General features: G+C 35.0%; 3 protein-coding genes across 3 annotated transcripts; all 3 read right to left on the reverse strand.

The window, feature by feature from the left end:
• Window positions 1-6121: 6121 nt before the first annotated feature.
• Window positions 6122-7998, reverse strand: LOC8260897 (xanthotoxin 5-hydroxylase CYP82C4). Its single transcript, XM_002510252.3, has 2 exons — window positions 7038-7998; window positions 6122-6915 (listed from the first exon to the last, which is right to left on the reverse strand). The coding sequence occupies exons 1-2, from the start codon at window positions 7983-7985 to the stop codon at window positions 6292-6294; spliced, it is 1572 nt and encodes a 523-aa protein (XP_002510298.2). The 5' UTR covers window positions 7986-7998; the 3' UTR covers window positions 6122-6291.
• A 1961-nt stretch (window positions 7999-9959) lies between these two features.
• On the reverse strand, window positions 9960-12531 carry LOC8260896 (xanthotoxin 5-hydroxylase CYP82C4). The gene is made up of 3 exons (XM_025156744.2): window positions 12395-12531; window positions 11351-12236; window positions 9960-11083 (listed from the first exon to the last, which is right to left on the reverse strand). The coding sequence occupies exons 1-3, from the start codon at window positions 12505-12507 to the stop codon at window positions 10451-10453; spliced, it is 1632 nt and encodes a 543-aa protein (XP_025012512.2). The 5' UTR covers window positions 12508-12531; the 3' UTR covers window positions 9960-10450.
• A 2561-nt stretch (window positions 12532-15092) lies between these two features.
• On the reverse strand, window positions 15093-19568 carry LOC8260895 (probable transcription factor KAN4). Its single transcript, XM_002510250.4, has 6 exons — window positions 17842-19568; window positions 17654-17730; window positions 17359-17395; window positions 16944-17109; window positions 15588-15681; window positions 15093-15435 (listed from the first exon to the last, which is right to left on the reverse strand). Exons 1-6 carry the CDS (start codon window positions 18335-18337, stop codon window positions 15262-15264), a joined length of 1044 nt encoding a protein of 347 aa, XP_002510296.2. The 5' UTR covers window positions 18338-19568; the 3' UTR covers window positions 15093-15261.
• Between the last annotated feature and the right edge of the window lie 2308 nt (window positions 19569-21876).

Here is a 21876-nt window from a genome sequence, read left to right on the forward strand (position 1 = left end):
ATCATAATCTTTTTGCCAGGTTGGTGTATATTTTATACGTTTTCTCTTTCCAAGTTCTGACTCTTCAAACTCGGCTGGCTCTTCAAACTCGACTGGTTCTTCCTCTTCGTGCTCTGGTGCTGCTTCAAAAGAATCTTCTTCAAACTCGACTGGTTCTTCCTCTTAGTGCTATCATCTTCTCCCTTTAATTTATCTTCTAAGAAGATTACATCCCTGCTGATTATAACCTTGTGGGCAGTGGGATCCCACAAGCGATACCCCTTCACACTATCAGCATATCCTAAGAACAAATACTTCCTGGATTTTGGATCCAGCTTTGTAGTTTCTTGGGTATTATACATCACATACACAGGACTTCCAAATATATGGAGGTTTGAATAATCAACTGGTTTTCCAGTCCACATCTCCATTGGTGTCTTTTGATCAATTGTTGTAGATGGAGACCGGTTAATCACATAATAAGCGGTGTTAACTGCCTTAGCCCAAAATGCCTTATTCAGGCCTGCAGCTCCCAACATTACTCTAGTTCTTTCTAACAGAGTTCTGTTCATCCACTCTGCCACTCCATTTTGCTGAGGAGTGTATGGCGTAGTGAACTGCCTCTTAATGCCTTCTTGCTTACAAAAGCTATCAAATTCATTACCTGTGTATTCTCCTCCATTATTTGTCCTCAAACACTTGATCTTATTGCCTAAATCAAGTTCAACCCGTGATTTGTAAGTTTTGAAAACTGCAAATACATCTCTCTTGCTCTTGATAGTATACACCCAACATCTCCTGGAGTAATCATCGATGAAGGACATAAAGTACTTAGCTCCTCCTAGTGATGAAACTGGTGCTTGCCATACATCAGAGTGAACTAATTCTAGAACATCCTTGCTTCTAGAATTGGATGTATTGAACTGTAATCGATGCTGCTTACTCGTTATGCAATGCTCACAAAAGGGTAATGACACCTTTGTGAGACCAGGAAGTAGATTTTCCTCAGCAAGAACCTTCATGCCTTGTTCAGACATATGTCCAAGCTTCTGATGTCACACTATTGCAGATCTCTCGCTCGAACTACTTGAAGCAACAAATGCTTCTGCTTCATGCACAGTCTCTCCTAAAAACATATACAAATTAGCAGCAATTTTTTCTCCTTTCATAATTACAAGCGCTCCTCGGCTAATCTTCATGATTCCTTTATGAACTTTGATGATGCAATTAAGATCATCCAGCTGTCTCAGAGATAACAAATTCTTCTTTAGACCTTCCACATGTCGCACTCCTTGAATAGTGCGGACTGTACCGTCGTGCATCTTCAACCTGATAGTTCCAATGCCTATGATTTTTAAGACATTATCTTCACAACTATACACAGATCCTCCTAAGATAGGTTCATAATGATGGAACCATTCTCTTCGAGAGGTCATGTGATAAGTTGCTCCTGAGTCAAGAAGCCATACATCAGCAAATCTCTTCCTGCTCTCAGTTGATATTGCTGCTTCACAGCACAATACATTTCCATCATCCGAAGTGCATGCCACATTCCCTTGAGGATTGGAATTCTTCAGACTCCAACAATCCCTCTTCAGGTGACCTTTCTTACCACAATGGTAGCATTTATAATTCTTCTTACTTTTTGATTTTGATCTACCATGATTGTGACTCTCATTTGGACCACGTTCTGTTGATCTCCCTCTCATCACCATCAAGGCTTCCACCTGTTGTGAACCTGCCTGCTTGTCTTCCTTGTTCCTTCGCCGATTTTCTTCTTCAAGAATAGCGGCTGTTATATCATCAAAGACTAGAATTTCGGTAACATTATTTGTCAAACTGATGATGAGTTGATCATACGAATCAGGTAGACTTTGGAGTAGAAGTTCTGCACATTCTTGTGACTTTATTTTATAGCCCAAAGATGTGAGTTGAGAAAATAGAGTATTCAAAACATTAAGGTGCTTTGTCACTGAAGTAGATTCTGATATTCTTAATGTGTAAAGTTTCCTCTTAAGGAAAATTTTGTTGTGTAATGACTTGGCTTCGTACAGTCTAGTGAGGTGGTCCCAAATCTCCTTTGCCGTTTTCTTTTCTTCTATACTGGATAAGATCCCATCTGCAAGTGCCAGATGAAGGTTTGCAATAGCATTCCCATCCATCTCGTTCCACTTATTATCATCTGTGAGTGTTGTCGGTCGTTCACTGATAGCCGCAAGACAATTGTCTTTTCTCAATACAGCCTTTATCTTTAATTTCCACAGTGAGAAATTACTCCTGTTGAACTTTTCAATCTCAAATTTTGCCGCAATTGCTTCTATCACAAACAGTGCCTTTTAGCTTGTAAAATGAACTGCAGTAATGAACACAACTCACTAGGTAAGTTCCCAGGAAAGACTGGAGGGTCACAAGCGAACCTCTTAAATACCAAACTCCTTAGACAGAACCTTCCCTAAATTGTAAGTATTCTTACTACTCCACACAAGCTCTTTTGCACCAAAGAAACCTCAAAATCCTTTTTTGATGTGAAAGATCAGACTGAGCTGCAATCACAGAATTTTAAGGAATTTCTTACCAACCAGGCTCTGATACCAATTATAGAAAAATATGAACCTGATAGAGCAAAATCACAGTTAATAATTTGAGAAAATAAAGATGAAATAAGATAAAATACACAATAGAACACACAGATTTACGTGAAAAATCCCTAAACAAATTAGGGTAAAAACCACAGGCAAGGATAGAAGAATTTTACTATAAGAAAATAATAGAAGTTACAAACTTTCTATTTATAAAGGAGAAAACATTAAAATTCTCTCTTTATAATAGGAGAAAAATAATTGCTTAACTCTCTAATATTTTTCTCTTATTTTTGGGATGATTGAATAACAAGGTGAGGCCTCTATTATATAGGCTTGGAAGATACCTCAAGATTGTTAACTTAGCAACGTGGGAGAAATACTCCTCAAAAATTAATAATTTAACAATGTGGGAGAAACACAAATCCCTAAATATCAACCGCAACTTGTCCCCTAATAATTGAGGTGTCTTCTTATGTGAAATTGAAGTCTTGCGTACAAGTAATTACAACAAATGGAATTGAAATTGCGGTCCAAATAGAGTGCAAAATTCTAATACGTTAAGTTGAATATGTGTGCAGTGGAGTAGCACGGAGAGTGGCGACTCCTATCAGCCTATTTCACATAAAATAAATTCATTAAAAAGCAAAAACTAAGATCAGGATTGACAACATTAAATAGCTCCTGAGGCTGAGGTGGATTAGCCACCCATGTCTGCGCGTTTTCAAACACGATCCACTCTGCTAATTGATGATACATCAAATTTTCGTCGTTGAGGGATGTCCAAAACTAGAAGACAATACCAAAAACTAAAGAAAGAAAAAACTTAGAAACTGACCAAAAGAAGAAAACAAAAAATGTGAAGTATCTTTACAGGCTAGCTACTAAAGCCACCCTCCCTTCCATCCAAAATTTTAGCCATTCGCATGTATGGGTCTTTGTCAGTAACTGTGTATTGTTTTCGGATCATGTGTCACACAGAGTCTATATGAAATTGCTTTTCTCAAATTATTTCTTTAATTTTAAATTTTATTTTTTATATTAATAAGTAAAGCGAAATTTCTTGAATTAAGAAAGAAATGTATTTTACAAAAAAAAAAAGATTAATTTATTAAATTCCAACAATTTGAATTAATCCTATAAAATAGGAATAGTTCTAAGAAATTTACTAAACATTAAAAATTATTGATTGTTAAAATATCAATTCAGAGAGGTATAATTGTATATTTATTTTATTTAATACAAAATAAATTAAAATATATAAAAAAAAGATAAAGATAAAGATTAAAAAAAAAAACTAAGGTTAAAAAGGGAGAAAACAAGCCAAAGATAAAAAGCGACTTGTCTCTTTTCATTTTTTCTCAATCTTCTTCTTTCTCATCTTCATTGTTATTCTTTTTTTTTTCTAATATAATTTGTTTTCTTTTCTTTGAAATAAGAAATTCATGGAAAGTTAGAATTCCCACCGCGAAATAGTGCACCGACACGTCTTCATCGATTGGAAGACCTATTGACATTTTGAACTATCCGGACACATATTTTGATTTAAGTTCTTTTCTTTCTAAGAGGTGGAATAAAATAATCCGGTTGAAGAGTAATGATCATACATCTGTAATAAAACTTGTGATTGGTAGTAAGACACTGATTCTCGGATTGAGACCTAATTCGATCTTCATAAATTTCTCGAGATAGTTTTTTACGAAGTTTTGTTATAGTATCTATAACCGCCTTCGGTTTAGGTAGACAGCCCGGCAAATAGACATCTATAGGAATTAGTTTGTACTTTTTTTCATTTTACGATATATAAAATCTATATGTATAGATATCATCATCTACACTTAGAAAGCCGTATGCTTTGGAAGAAGCTTGTACAGTTTGGAAAGAGATTTTGATTGATCAAATAGAAGAATCTATTTCAACTGATATGCCCTTAGGCACGGCCATACATAACATAGAAATCACATTTGGAAAGAGTGGACAATTAGCCAACATTTAGATCCGGCTCTATCCAAACTTTTCTGGTTCACTCCCCAAGAGCGCTACCCTCCTAGGCACGCAACACTAAGTAATCCAAGCCAACCCACATTATTGACTAACGACGGATAATCATGTTTCTCCCCATACCATAAGTAATTGAGTGTGAGAGCCAAATGAATCGAAATATTCATATTTGGTTCGGAAAGGGATCATGGAAGTTTTGCAATGAATGGAAAGATAATCTATTTTCATTAAAGAATTTATTAGTATATTGGTTTTTCTCCATCAACCGAATAATTTTGTCTGTAAATACTGCATATTTGATTCCATCCATAAATCTATTTTCTTCCCTATGAGTTCTAGTCTCAATAAGAATGCGAGTTCTTATTGTTCATATGTTATGAAAGCTGTCGTCTTCCCCGCCCCCCCCCTTCATTTGCTTTTTTTGTTTATTTCACTTCGTTTCTAATGATCTATTTCATTCTAAGTAATTTTTGAACTTTTATTTGACAATTTTTGCTAGAAATTTTTTACAACAGACGCTTACACACTAAACTTATAGATAATTGACATATATTTGTTAATTTTAAATAATAATATATGTATTAATCATTTAATATCAAAATTTAAAACATTCATATATACGTGTTACTCTCCTATTAGTTGTGGTGTATACATCAAGCCTAGATAAAAAGAAATTATTAAGTGGACTCGGTCTATCATATACTATCCATAGACTAAACCAATTATACAATGACACATAATATTTTTTATTAGGTGTAATAATTGCAGTGGTTGGTTTATTTATTACCATTAACCACCTATAATTATAAACCACTAATACAATTAATACACCTAATGAAGAATACAACGGATCTACCTAATAATTTATTGTAAGAATCTCCTTTACACCTAAGCAATTAAGAAATTCTTAGGTAGGCTGGGTGTATATACCACAACTAATTATTTTATATTTTTGTATTGGATAATTGACACATATTTTATTATTTTCAACTAACGAATACGTATCAATCATTTATCGGTTTGAACAGGCGAAAACATATAAACTGAGCCTAGCAATTATAGAAAAACCAAATTCTAAGTCAACTTGGGGTTGATAATCTCAGCTCATTAATATCAGTTTATATTTTCTTCTTCCACATGAGCTTCATTCTTGAACTTCATAGTTAAATTGGTCTGTTATGTTTGGTCTTACAATATGGAAATTCTGGAGATGGAAGAATTACTAACTTGTGGAAGGAGAGAATGCTCAACGAGATTGGAAAGAAAGAAGACGGCAATGGGAGTAAAAATCGAAAGGAAATGTTAATTTCTTGGAAGCCTCCAGATTGGCAATGCTTACAACTCAATACCAGTGGAGCTTTTTGTTCAAGTACGGGACATGCCAAGTGCTAGCACTTATCCGTGGGTTTCATGTTAATTTGAACGTGTTTAGTGAGCCCAAGTTAACTTGTTCCAGTGTCAGGATTTCCAAGAGTTTATGATAGTAGACAAAGAAAGAAAAAGAAAATGAAAGGGATCTCGTATATGTTGATTCTCTTTAATAAACCAGATTGAGATTTAAATATGTAATTATATGTCTTTTGATTTCATAGTATATAGATCATAACTAACGATACAGCATCAGATGGTAGACTACAAAAGCAGTTTATAACAGAGTACATAGTAGCATACTCAGTTTAAATCACCTTTAAAATTCATAATGTACTCTTATTAAGTCTCCCAATTTCAAACTTCAGCAGCTGTAGAGTTTTGCAGGGAGACGTGGGGAAAGAAGAACCTCTAACGGGGTTGCTTTTGGTAATGTGGTTCCTGATCGCTCAGTCATGTCAACAGGCTGATCCATTGGGGTTGCGACATCAAACGCATGAAGGAACCTAGCAAGTGTAAGGTGAAGAGCATGGAGTGCAAATGACGCACCAGGACATGATCGTCTACCTGAGCCAAAAGGAAGGAGCTCAAAGTGATGACCTCTGACATCAATATCAGCATGGCTTGTAAGAAATCTCTCTGGCTGGAAAGCTGACGCCTTTGTCCACAACATAGGATCCCTTTGGATCTTCCATACATTTACTAACAAGCGAGTGCCGGCTGGTACATGATAACCACCTACTCTACAATCTTCCACAAATTCACGGGGTATAAGGGGAGCAACAGGGTATAGGCGGAGGGTTTCCTTGATCACAGCTTGAAGATACACAAGGTTTTTCAGGTCTGATTCATCAACTTGACGTTCAGTCCCAATATGTTTTTCTAACTCTTCTTTAGCGTTCTTTAGTGCCAGTTGATTATTTAGAAGCAATGAGATGGCCCATACTAGCGTGGTTGTTGTAGTGTCACTGGCACCAGCAATAAGAGCCTGGGATCCAGAAATAGAAAAGAAAAGAGGAAATAGAAATTTTAACAAAATAGTTAAAAAAACCTTGGGTAAGATTCAAATCTACCAATTATACAGAGGCATACATAGTACGTTGGGCATACCAGACAAGTAGACTTGATACTAGTATCTGCATCATATTGGAAACCTGAAAGGTGACCTTTCTCTTCAAGTGACAACATCACATCAATGAAATCCTGGTCACCCTCAGACTTGACCTCTCCTGAGACTCTCCTTCGGCGATGCTCATCCAACCAACCTGCAAGTACAGCATCCAGGTCCTTGGCTGTCTTTTTCATTGCCTTCTCATGCCCCTCTAAGTCCAACCATCGTAGAAATGGAAGGGCATCTGAAACCACAAATATGCCCATCAAGTGAAAGAATTGAGAAATGGCTTTCTGGTACTGTCTTGCCTCATCATCATCAGAGGAACCTGTATAACGCTTTCCAGCCACCACTCTAACTATCACATCAAGTGTTAGATCCTCAAAAAATTGTTTAAGTTCGACTATTACTGGAAGGCATCTATTTTGAGCCCACAGATTATATAGCTTTCTTATCCCCAAATCAACTTCAGAAGCCTGGACATGCTTGACCATCTCAAGTCTCCTGTTTGAAAGAAGTTCGAGCATTACTATCTTACGCATCTCACGCCAGTGGGAGCTGTAGGGTGCAAAACCAAAAACTGCATGGTCATAGCACATGTGCTTTGTGGCTGCTGTAGTGGAACGAGAAGCAAGAGTTTTATCATTGATGGTGAAGCATTCCTTTGCCAATTCCTTACTGGCAACCACAAGGGCGCGATGACTGCCTATGCGAATATTGAATGCTGGCCCATACTTATCAGCCAAAGAACCCAGTGTCCGGTGAAGAAGCTTATCAGCACCGCCTAATAGGTGGAGGTGGCCAATGATTGGCCATGCGCCAGCTGGTTCAGGAGCCTCTCTGCTCTTGCTACCTACGCTTTTCTTTTTCCCTCGAAGCCATGTGCTGCATACGAAGATGAATGAAATTATGACAGCAATTGCAGTCAATTGGAGAGAAGAATCCATAGTTGGTTTAGAGATTTGCACACAGCGGATTGAAATCCCAGTCAATTTATAAGCCTACTGCAACAACATTTGAACAAAATTCAGCGTGAAGCATACCAAAGTCTAATGCGTACTGGCAAGGGCCATGTCTTCCCCGTATATGCATACACAAATAAAATATATAGAAATTGATACAAGATATGTTTCAAATATCTTAATGATATAATTATTTGACATTTTTAGTTAATCCCTACACTTGTGCAACTCTGACGCTAGCACTTGAAATTAATGCTTGCATCTTTCAACGTTTTAACAGAATATTTAGAGTCACCAACCAGTGTTAGACCATGAACATGACCAAGGTCATTGCTGCAACAGATGACAGAATCAGAATGCAAGAAAACTATATGTATCGTATCCTATCAGTTTGCTTCAGCATAACAAATCCCAAAATCACTGACGAAATGGTAGCATGTGTTGGTGACCGAGTCCCAAGAATAATATATTAGCAAATTGTTAATTAATTTAGAAGCTGACGGAATATAGAAAGGAAAATTCAGTTACTACTTAAACAAATTGAGAATAACCCAACATAGGCAGCTTACCTGGGATGCAAGCACTTCGTTCAAACAGGACGAAGATGCAAAGAAAAATGCCACTGAGCTTAGTCATAGCTTCCACATTAAACATTTCACTTGCTGCATCAAGCATCCATTTTGCTAAATGCTTGACAAAAGCTGCAATTCAGGTAACCAAGGAAAAGATAGAAAATATCTCTATTCATTGTTACATGTCGCAGTAAGGAAGAGAAGGACCAAAAACTAAGGGGAACATATCAAATGTTTTTTAGGACTTTGGACTCAAGAAGAACATTTTTAACATTTTTATCATGTTAAAAGAACCTAAAATTAAGCAAAGTACTTTTTTATTGTAATGCTTTAAGCTCAAATTATACAGAATTTAACATGTAAACCAAAATAACTACCATAACCACCTATTCTAATCCAATTGCTACTGCATATGATATGGTAATGGAACAAATGTGCCTGATAGATTTGGTCAACAGTTTACAGAAAAGATAAAAGGAAAAACAGAAACAAATAACAAAAATTATATCGAGGTGGTGTTTCCTGAACTCAAAGTTTAATGATAATCAAAACCCAATTGCATAAACTATGAAGTAGAAAAGCTCATAAAAAACGTTAAAAAAAATAGAAAAATTTACCTACAGAAAAAAATTCTTTTATAATAAATAAATAAACATATATATATATATATATATATATATATATTGATAAAATAAATAAACATAATATATTTCTTAACCTTTACTTAAAAATTTTAAAATATGAAATACATAAAGATATATCCTATCTAATATTTTTATTACAAAATAAAACAATTTATATTAAATTATTAATTTTGTTTTGATAGAAATTATTTTAAGAATAATTTGGTTTACCAAAAAGCCAGCTAAATCCCAATCTACTTCACATGTATGTCAGTTTATGTTTTATACTTCCGGCACTCGAGATTCTATGTCCAACAATACTTTCATAGACAAACATTAATTATCTTCTCTGATAAACTAACAAAAAAGGAACAGCGAAACACAGAACAATAAAGACATCCAAAGAAGGCATTAGTCATCTGAATTATATGATTCAACAATGTAAACACAGCAACAGTGAGAATAAAGTGTAGTTTGATAATTTTAACTTGTGTTATGCCTAAATGTCCTATGCAAGTGCAGTAATTCATTAGGCCTAACCTTTTGCAAAAGGAATCTGTAATTTATAAATATCCATTTCAATTTCCATTGAACAAACTAGATTCTACAGATATACTTGTAACTCTTCACATACTGATAATAAAAACTCTTTTATAATTATAATTAATATTTGTAATTTTTTAAGTATTTTTCCTTCAACTACTTGTTTCGTTTCTTAAACCGCATATAACAACAAACAAATTTTTATAATTTGATCAGACTATTGCAGACACTCTGATACTTTTACTTTTTTTCACAGCGCACCGCTTTCATTTCAAAGATTTTTCTCATCTCCTTTTCCTTTTGACTAATGCCTTCCAAATAGCCTCACAACAAGTTTTCTTTCCACAAATTTGGAGGAACACTTTCAATGGATAATTTTTTTTTTTTTTTCTTTTTAACTGCCAAAGCTCTGTACCACTTTGTTGATAAAATCAGTGAAGGAAATTATAACCTTATATCTTATTATCAAAGTGGTCGATATATTAACTCACATCCTCACTTTCAAAGTAAGATTACACACATATATATAATCATAAACTCTTAAATTTCTACACTCTTTTAAACTTACATAACTTATGGCTCTTTATATATTAATATAATAAAGACTCTTGCATACATATAATTAATATTTAAATTTATACTTCCAACACCTCCATAAAGGGACTGTTAAATCACCTTCAGAACTCATCCTTTGTTATTAGATATCCAAACTTCATACTTCAGCACAGCGATAGAGTTTTGCAGGGAGACGAGGGGAAACAAGAACCTCTAAAGGCGTAGCTTTTGGTACATGTGTGCCTGGCATCTCACTCATATCAATTGGCTGATCCATTGGGGTTGCCAGATCAAATGCATGAAGGAACCTGGCAAGTGCCAGGTGAAGAGCATGGAGCCCAAATGGTGCACCTGGGCAAGACCGCCTACCTGAGCCAAAAGGAATGAGCTCAAAGTGTTGACCTCTGACATCAATATCAGCATGGCTTGTCAGAAATCTCCCTGGCTCGAAAGCTAATGGATTTGTCCAAAACCTCGGATCCCTATGAATCTTCCATACATTTATTAATAAGCGAGTACCAGCTGCTACATGATAACCACCTATTGTGCAATCTTCCATGAATTCCCGGGGTATGAGGGGTGCAACAGGATATAGGCGGAGGGTTTCCTTGATTATTGCTTGAAGGTACACTAGGTTCTTAAGGTCTGATTCATCAACTTGACGTTCAGTGCCGATATGCTGGTCCAGTTCTTCTTGTGCCTTTTTCAGTGCTGCTTGATTATTCAGAAGCAATGAGATGGCCCATATTAGTGTGGTTGTTGTGGTGCCACTGGCACCAGCGATTAGAGCCTGCATTTAAGAACTTAAAGGAGTAAGATTCGTGTAAACAACATACTGGCGTTACTAGAGCCTCATGCTTTCTTTTAAAAGTAAAATGCGTTAAGTACGACCTGAAGAGTCAAATAATATGTAAAATATGTTTATACGGTGCCTAAATCGGAAACTTTAAGCTTTCTACAACGTGCTGGAATATATACTTATATATATTTATATACGTTTACTTGTAAAATACCATATAGTCTAAGAACTGTTAGCTCTCTCAAGTATTGAGCATACCAGACATGTAGCCTTGATACTAATATCTGCATCATAAAGAAAACCTGACAGGTTTCCTTTCTCCTCAAGTGACAACATTACATCAATGAAATCCTGTTCAACCTCGGTCTTGACCTCTCCTGGAACTCTCCTTTGGAGATGCTCTTCCAGCCAACCTGCAAGTACAGTATCAAGGTCCTTGGCAGTCTCCTTCATTGCTTTCTTGTGCCCTTCCAGATCCAGCCACCATAAAAACGGAAGTGCATCTGAAACTACAAAGATTCCCATTAAGTGATAGAATTGAGAAATTGCCTTCTGGCAGAGTCTTGCCTCATAGTCATCAGAGGAACCAGCATAACGCTTTCCAGCCACCATTCTAACAATCACGTTAAATGTTACATCCTGAAACCACTGTTTAAGTTCAACAAGCACTGGAAGGCAACCATTATCGGCCCACAGATTATAAAGCTTCCTTAACCCTATATCAACTTCAGAAGCCTGAACGTTTTTAACCATCTCAAGTCTCCTGTTAGAAAGAAGTTCGAACATTACTATCTTTCGCATCTCACGCCAGTGAGAGCTATAGGGTGCAAAACCAAACATGGCATGGTTATAGCACATGCGCTCTGTGGCTGCTGTAGTGGGACGAGAAGCAACAGCTTTGTCATTTGTGGTCAAGCATTCCTTTGCCAATTCCTTACTGGCAATCACAAAGGCTCGATGACTGCCTATCCGGATATTGAATGCCGGCCCATACTTATCAGCCATTAATCCGAGTGTCTTGTGAAGAAGCTTATCAGCACCACCTAATACGCGAAGGTGGCCAATAATTGGCCACGCACCAGCTGGTTCAGGAGCCTCTCTGACATTGCTGCCTCTGCTTCGCTTTGTCCCTCGAAGCCATGCACTGCAGAGAATGATGAATGAGAAAAACACAGCAATTGTAGTTAATTGAAGTAAAGAATCCATAATTGGTTAGGATATATGCATGAATGAAACTATACTCCTACTCAATTTATAAGCCTACTTCATCAACAGTTTAACAAACTTAAGCATGAAACATACCCAAGTCTTACGATTTCAGGCAAGGGCCACAGCATCCAGTATATGCTCAATTGCTCTCGTACATAATATAATATAGATGTCAGAAAGATTTCAGAAATATGTCTCTGAATCATGGAATTTCCTATCCTACTTCTAATTATATATTATTCTCAGTGGATTGCTTCTGAAATTGATACTTGGAAATAATATTTGCATCTCACAGTGTTTTAATATAAAATATCATTTAGTGCTGCTGACCAACTGCATGACGACAATTCATAGCAAATTTTATATTCCATTTCATTCATCATCCAGTTCCAATGTATATACAGGGCTGCATGAGAGCTAGCAGGATTATCCGCCCACTGAAAGATCTTATGAAAGAATAACTTGTTAGATTGCTGAAGTATATTACTCCTCCAATCCACCATATACACTCAGATCAAATAGAAGAGAGTTACAAGAAAACGAACCAAGATCATCACATCAGATTAAATTGCTACAGAACAAGCAAATTATTGAATAATAAAACCCAAAAATATCCTGTCTTCCGCATGCAGAGGAAAGGAAAGGATTAAAAAGAATAGGCAAAAGAAAAGCTCTGTTGAGAAGTCAAAGGATCTAATTTGAGTTTTTTCATGAAAAAAATCTAAGACTAATCAAGCAGCTAATCTGATAGTTCAAGTACAAAATGTGAACACTGTTACTTATGGCCTGGTTTGACACAGAAAATTGCAATTTTTTGGGACCGCCACTGCCATTAAAGAAATTCCGGCAGTTTCAATCCAAGTGTTAATTTTCGTAAGTAATTAGAGCTGCAATAAACCCAATCTAAAGAATATGCACAGTGCAACTAGAATTGCTATTTAGAGCCAAATGGAGGCAACTACTCCAGCCCACTGATATTTAAAACTTTATCTTCTAAAATCTTCATAGATTTATTTTGGGTCCCTGTTAACTTTCTTATGTTTTTCTGCAGTTGCTATTATTTTTCCATTCTTCTCACGGAACTTCCGGATAATGCCACTAAGTTAAGGCATGCAGTTATAGTCCAAAACAGGTTATGAGCTGAAGAGTGTAACGTAATGGATAAAAAAGGGGGGAAAAGAAGGGGGAGAATAGTGGGAAAAGTGGGACAAAGGGGATTATAGCGTGAGAAAGAGACAGATGCACATTTTGTCTCAAAATCTAATGCAAGATATCATGTAATGATGGACAATGTGGAAAGATAGTTTTCAACCTGAAATATTTTTTATGGGGCTCATTAGGGGTTTGAATTTTCTTGGTGCTCTGCTGCTCCAATTATATTTTACGCAACGGACAACCAACTATCATTGCTTTTCTCATACTAACAATTTTTTTTTTTCCTTTTTTTTTTTCCTTCTCGTTCTTCTTCTTCTTGTTCTTCTTCTTCTTCGGTTATATGATTGATTGGCATTTGTTGCTGCCGCACCGCCCTGCAACGGTGCAACCTACTTTGCGTTTTTTTAAATGTTGTTAATTGTTTTGCAGCGCTGAAACCGCTTAAAGTTGGGCCTGATATTTTTAAAAAGGTTTCATCGCTCTTGATTTTTCTGGGCTTGTGGAGCCCTTTTGCTTTTCTTTTTTTAATCTTTTTCCATCGTCACACTCCATCTCATCATCTTATTCTCTTCTCCCCCGTCTGTCCAAATGTCCAAGATGACACTTATATTCATGTGTCATTTAAGTAGAGTTCAAATTGCTTATCACTTGGCTTAACAAATATTGAAGATTCTGAGTTCTTTTTTAACTCCAAGCTACCACGTATAAGCCTTTTCCAGTCAAAATCAAACACGATGACATGCACCATGCGTATGGACATGGTAACAGCACACCAAGTTTTCAGCTTTCTTGCATCTGTAATCGTCAGCCATCAACCAGGCCAACATACAACACTCCACACTGTATATCGACAATTAATGCATCAATCGTCGTGCATCTATAACATATCATGTCAGGTACCAAATTACATCATGTTCTAAATAAATTTCGTTTGAGTTAAGAATTACCTATGGCTCGGTCGACGATGAGTAGCCTGGGATTTTGAAGCTCTCGAGTCCCCAGTTTTAGTTTGTTTTAAAAGAAAATACTACTGCAGTGCCTAACTAATTTCCCCCAGAATAACAGTACTGTAACAGTAGTTCTGTTTTCAAACAGTTTCCAGCATTCGAAATTAGAGATGGTCATGACAGACAAATGCTATAGGATCCTGCAAACACTCACTATTTTTCTTCTTCTACTCTTACTTTCCAAAGGTCAAACATGCATGCGTTGTAATACTATTAGCTCATGAAACACGAGGCAACGTTATATAATGCAAGGTACTATATGTATCCATTGTCAATATTTATCATATTATATATATAAATACATATGCGCTCTTCAAATAACTTCAATTAAGTTAAGGCAGACAAAAAGACAATAATTTCTATGATCAAGAAGAAGTTCCTGCAAGAACGTATACACGTACAGAGCAATTGATTGAGATTTGCAACTAATCATCCAAGATTTTTCATATTATAACCTTGACCCACTTGTTCATGAATTAATCCGGACCCTCTGCAAGGACACTGCAGTCCCTGGCCCAAGTTTATCATCATGACAATTGCTGAATTATTAGTTATTTTCATAATTTTTCTTTTCAAAGCTGTCTCTTGATCATGACGGTTTCACCTACCATGCGTACCTTGGCAGTTCCTTCAGTCCAGCATATATTTCATACAATAAAGTTACCATTCTTTTTCCACTTCTTTTTAGACAAAATTCCATGAACATGGAACAGATGCATGAAAATATATTCCATATTTTTGTCCATGCACGTTCACCCGAAAAAGAAGATTAGACAAAATATTGAATTAGTTAGTGATTTAGCACTTGAGAAGGGTCAACTCATTTGATGATTCAGCATAGTCCATTTGCCAACTTGGTCTTCCAAGTGTAAACTCTAGATTAACCAACATATCTGTAGATGACAAACTGCTAGAATCCAAGCTCTCCTTCACTCTATCAGACATGTGGAGGTCTGCCATGGGTCCGTTCTCCTAATAAAACATTACCATAATAATAATTAATCACAGGGATATAAAAGTATGCTCATGAGTGTAACAAAAAGACTATATATCTATAGATATGTTCATTAGTTAATAGAAAATAATGAACATGTTTGATCTTATTTTTCACGACAAAATTATACCTTTGTGTCATGTGCACTGAAATGAGAGTATATTAATGCCTCAGAGTTTGATATATTTATGTCCCTTGTCTCCATTGATGATGACCAAGAACCTCTGTTCACAAGATTACCAAGAAATCAATACTGGAGACAAGTATTACTAACAGTGATATCAACTACTGATCATCGATTATATGACATTTTTTTTGAACGTTGATCATGCATACTTAGGTAGTTGTTGAAAGATGTTGATGGATAAAGATTACTGGCATGGACTATAATGTACACAAGTTCAATTTCAGACTATGGAAGTGTTGGGTTAATTGATCCTTAGGCTAACAATAGTCAGATTCATACTTAGCGATTCAGGAGTTTTAACAGCCACAAGTTTCCTCTGAAAATTTCCGAAGTACCAAATGAAATTAATGGTAGAATTCAAATGCACTGTCTCACAGTTCTTTGATATATTGTAAAAATCAGGCCAACTTGGTAATACCGAGTTCGTACAAATTAAGATAGTATAAAACATGTCTATGGCAGTGGATAGCATGTTAAGTAATCAGAAACCTTTTCCTTTTCTTGTATAGAAAAAAAAAAAATAGTATAGTAAGAACCAAGAAACATGGGAACAAACTTGTAATCCATTAAGAGATGTAATTGAATATATTGCAAAACGCATGCATCCATTCTGCAGCATAAAATTATGAGTGCTCACATAAGCATTCAAGATTGATGAAACTTGGCATCTTCATAGAAATTCAAAAAGGAAATAAATTAAGTTGATGAGAAAACTCGATCTTTTGGTTTTTTGTTGACTGTCCACAGGTATAATCCAACAAAATCCAGCCAAACATTAATGGCTTAAACAACTAAAGAAATGACTACTTGATGTTGTGTGAAGTGTAGAAAGAAACCCGATTACTCATTAGATTAAAATAAAATTGAAGATAAAAAATAGCATCGAGATTTGGACCAGCCTTGACTTTTAGCATGCATTGGGATCAAGACACTAAACAATCCAACGGACATGGAAGAACTTGTTATTATATTATTAATATGCAAAAGTTCACGTAAATTATTTACCACTGAGTGCCTAGAAACCCTAGGCGAAGTTCACTAAGATCTATGTACTTACCGTAACAAAAAAAAAAAATTATCTATGTGCTTACTATTTACTAGCTAATAAAAGAACCGATTAATCAAAGACAGAACATGTTAGACCCAAGCATTTGTGTATTTTCGTGCATGTATGTGTGCCTTGGTTTATTGCATTCATTAAAATCCAAATCAGTTATTTGCATTTTTAAAAGATGAAGAGTATAAGAAAACAAAGCAAATAAGGATAGAAAGGTTAGGCAAGAGAAGTTAAGCAATAACCTTATTTGGGTTTTTTGGACGCTTGGTAGTGGTGTTGTTGGTGTTGGTGGTGGTGGTGGGTTGAGAGAACAACAAGGGTTGGCATCAGCTTTTCCAGCAGATACTCCTGCATCTACATCAACAATCCCTGCTCTTTGCTTCAAACCCATATCTGTCTGGCCTTGACCTGAAATAATATCATATAGAGAGCCGTTAGTTATGGTCTTGCTTTATCAGACACCAAACTAATTATTCACTTCAAGTCCGTCCAATTCCAATTATTTTTAATTTGGTATGAAAACAGTAATTTCAAATGATAGTGTTTCTGGGTCATACTTGAATCACCAACCTCTCTAGCTATATATATCAAACAAAGAGATGGAAGAGGGAAAAATTGTGTTTACAGTTCTTGGAAATGAAGAACAGTCTAATTTACCTGTTCCTTTGTCAGTGCTCTTCACTGTTCTATACATCTGCATGAACACCACAAGTAAACGAAATGTGAGAACAAAAAGTCCACATTGCTAAGATTACCCCTCTAGATAGCTAGATACCCTTTTGTCCTTACCTCTTGTTCTTCACCCCCACTACAAATGAGACATGGCAATATATAGAATAGGTGCGTATAGAAAAACGACGATAAAAGTGCAAAAACTACAATGGGAATATTGAAAATTGTACATCCATTCACATAATTTCAAAACATTGCAGATTGTACACAGTAACCCCACCTGCAAGTGACTCTTCACGTGAGCTAGGGTTAGATCCTTCACATTCATCAACTCTAACACTGATTTTGGTGTTGCTCCTGCAGTTTGCATTTGCAGAGAGAAAAGTTTCTAAGCTTCTGATCCTTAATTTGTCAAAAAGGAAAATACTAGACATATTAAATTAGGTGAATGTAAGAAAATGTTATTACTCTCATGGCCTCCGAGAAGCTGGACAGCATGAACAAAATGGGCATGAAGAGTTGTGGTCCATCTCATTCTAGGAGCCCTGATGCTTCTTTTCACTCCACCAATCATTCTTCCATTTCTCTTGAACTCGCGGCCGTAGATTTGAGGTTGATGGTGATGATGATGATTAAGATTTCTTGGTAGTTGCAGTGCTGGAGGAGTAGTCATATCTGCCATTTCAAACCCTAAGCTCAAAGTGGGCTCACTAGGACCAAGATTATTATTATAGCTCCTTTCTTGGTTTAAGGTACCATTTTCATGGCTTAAATCACTTCCACTGCTACCAGAATCAGTAGTTGAGCTCCTGTCACAGTAAAGTGCTTTCCATGTTATTCCTCCATTATAATTTGTACCCATTTCATTAGCTTCACAATCAGAGGCTAATGGTGGGCTGATCTGCAAAGAAAGATCAGGCAAAGATGATGCAGTTCTCATCATCAGGTTGGAGCTAGAGAACATGAGGATCGATCAACGATGGAGATGTCTAATTAATTTAGTTAGTCAGACTTGTAAGCAGTATTACTATTAATTAAAAGAGAAAGAATGAGAAAGTTAAAAGGAAAGGGAAATGAAGAGACAAAGAGGGAAAGTAGAATAGAATAGAAAGCCAAGAAATGGGCTAGAACATTGAAGGAAGCGCTAGAGCTGATCAAAAGCGAAGGAGTTGTGATTATATGATTATATCATGAGTGCCTTATGATTTGCATGGGCGTTGAGAGAGAGAGAGAGAATAAGTAGAGTAAAGACTAAAGAAAAAAAGGAGAGGCTCTTTTCAGTAGGATCAATCTAGGGTTAATAGATATAGCTAGGAGAGATCAGAAAGGAAAGAAAGAAATATAAATATTTCACTAGAGGTGAAAGAATTGCAGAGAATACTAACCAGATTCTATATATATATATTAAAAAATGCAAGAAAGGAGAAAGTAACAGAGGTTTTCTGGGGATGATAGTTTAAGTAGAAAGTTAGTGAAAAGGGGGAAGTTATGTATTCAAAGATCGATGCAGATGGATCAGAGGCATTTTCTTTCTTTCGAGAGGAGAGGAAGAGAGAATTGTATATGGCTCTGTTCAATTAATTTCCCTTTCTTTTCTATTGGAGAATGAAAATATAAAAGGAAGTTGCAGAGGGATAGATATAATGGTGGAAGAGAATGGCTGGGATTCGAGTTAACAAAAAGGCTACTTACTGTTCAATGAGATATAGTGAGTGCCTTTTCCTTTCTTTTCTTTTTTTTTCTTTTTTTTTTTCTTTCCTCTCCTCTTTTTCTTTTTCTTTTGCTTTTCTTTTTCTCTATCTTTCTAGCTATCGCAATCTATCTACGTTCATAGATTGCGACTCATTTAAATTCCTTTTAACTCCTTTATTATTTTTGTTTTGTCGTTTATTTGATTACATTCTTTTAATAATGAGTTTAAATAGCTTTTGCTTGAATTAAAATATTGCCCTTTTATACCATGAACGAGGATTGACTGGCAGGCCAAATTAATATCCCTGTCATAGCTGCTGAGCTAGTGCTAGTGCTGCACCATTTCTTTTGTTTTCTATTTTCTTTTGGGAAAGTATTAATTGAGTTTAACCCTCTGATCATTGAACCAAAATAATAAGCTCAATGCCTCATGTTACTTAATTTAGTTAAGCAGAAAAACAAAAATGCACTTGCAGAAAACGAAATGGCCTAATCTTTGATTAGTAAATCGGTTTAAATTAATAGCTAATGGTATCGATAAATATAGATAAATTGGTTTGACTAATCTGCATGTACGTGAGACATGAAAACCAATTAATTAAAGATTATGCAAATAGCAGTGTAATTAACAATAAGAAATGACAAATGGAAAAGTAGGGTTGCAGTTCCAGCACAACCTTACCTCTTGCCCTAAACCGACCACTACTATTGCCAGCTCTAGTCCAGTCAAACAGGTGTCGGACCCCAAATTTGTAAGGAAGGGCAAAGACTCTTATATTGTCTAAATTAAAATAAGGGTGTAGAGAGCATAAGTATAGCGGTACTACCTATTTTCAAAGTAGTCTTTGGCACGCACGTAAGGAATGGCCAATAAATATCGAGCTGTACACGTGCGAACAGGGCTAACAAAAATGAGAGGGGCTTGGGGGATTAGAATTGGTTGCTGTGACTGTGAGGAATAAGAAGGAAGAAGAATATTAATAAGGGGAAGAGTAATCTTATACTAGTATACAACAGAGAAAGAAGTGTCAGATTGGCTGGGGTGTTCGGCGACACCAGGGTCACAGACCCACATGCTACTATTTCTCTTCCCCACTTTCCATTTAAGTTTCTTCCAAGGATGCTACCCCACGCGCTTTTAATTTCCTACCTGGCCTGCCCTTTTATTATCATTATTATATTCTTTGGGTCAAATTTCCATACATCACCCACCTCCGAAATGTGTTCCACAGAAGAAGCTTGTTTGGTTTTGCTAGTGTACCAATATAAAATTAAAATTTCCCAATTTTACCCTAGAGGGTAGGATGGTAAAACCTGATTCACCCAATGGAGAACCCATCTCCATCCAAATTCAGTGGGAAATCCGACCTCTTCTGTAGCAATAGGACCGCAATGGAATTGAATCACCTTACTCCTTTTTCTCTTTCTTTTTAACCCTTCCTTCTTGTCACAAATAAACTATTAAATCTCATAAGTTCATCACAATCGTCCTTCTTCTTCTATAGTCCATGAAACCAACTCTGTTTTTTTTGTAGCCTTACTAGTTTCTTCTTCTTCTTCTTCTTTTATTTTTTTTCTCTTTTTATAACCAATATTCATGTTGATTCTCGTAGTTGACTTTGCTTCTTTTTGTGTTTGATGATTTTTTTAATTAAACATTTTTACTTGATGTCTACTTATTCAACTCTCGAATATTTAAAACTTAATTTAAAAAAAATATATATAATAGCAAATCTGTAATAATAATATTAATAAGCGTCGTAAGTTTTTTTATAAATATATTCACTGATTACTAAAGCTATAGTAATTGATCAATAATAATAAAAAGATATCTTTCTTAGGTCTTATGGCTCATAAAATAATAAATCGGATTATTCAATATAATATCATATGATATATTAAATGAAAGAAAGATTAAAAAGTAGTTAAAATTATCTACTTTAAGGTGAATTACCTTTTATAATTAATTCCTATATAAAAAGTCGTTTCTAAATAAACAGATAAAATATGATAATTAACATATGCATATATTTATTTAAATATATATAACATCATTTGATATACTAAAAGAAATAGTCATTATTTGTTGTCAAGTGATACCAATGTCATATTTAATTTTAATGATTATATCTGTTATTTTAAATCTCAGTTATTCAATTATACTTCTTTAAACAACCAGTAATTTAAACAACTGGTTAAAACAATATTAAGTTATATTACAAGATATAATAAATAAATAAAATTTAATTATTTATATAATTAAAGATTTATATTTTGTTATAATCCAATAATGAGAGTTTTATTTTATATTATTTAATACCATATTAAGTATATATTGATAAATTTGATTCTATCAAATATTTTCTATTCATTGCAAATTTTTAATTATAAAAGTAATTTTTAATGTTCAACTATTCACAATAGAAAAAGAGATAATGGCTAAGTGATTGAATTCTAAATTTTAAAGTTCAGTTTTTTAATTTTAAGAAAATATAAAAAATAAATATTCAAATTACAAGTTTTATTTTTCACTCTCTCAAAGGTTTTGTTGTTACATTATTTCTTTACAAATTATACGTTTATACTATTTTATTTTTATTTGTAGTATATTTTCTATATATTTTTATTAGTTTTTATGATTTCAATAACAAAGTTCTATTTTATTATATGAAATCAGTTATTGACAATCAATCAATTGAATTTGAAAAGAAAAATACAGCTATAAATTTATAAAAGGATAAAAAAATAATTTATATTTTTATATTATATAAACTAATGAAAATGTATGTAAAATTTTAATTATTGAAAAGT

Source organism: Ricinus communis, chromosome 2 (genome assembly GCF_019578655.1).
Source record: "Ricinus communis isolate WT05 ecotype wild-type chromosome 2, ASM1957865v1, whole genome shotgun sequence".
Classification (NCBI taxonomy): domain Eukaryota; kingdom Viridiplantae; phylum Streptophyta; class Magnoliopsida; order Malpighiales; family Euphorbiaceae; genus Ricinus; species Ricinus communis.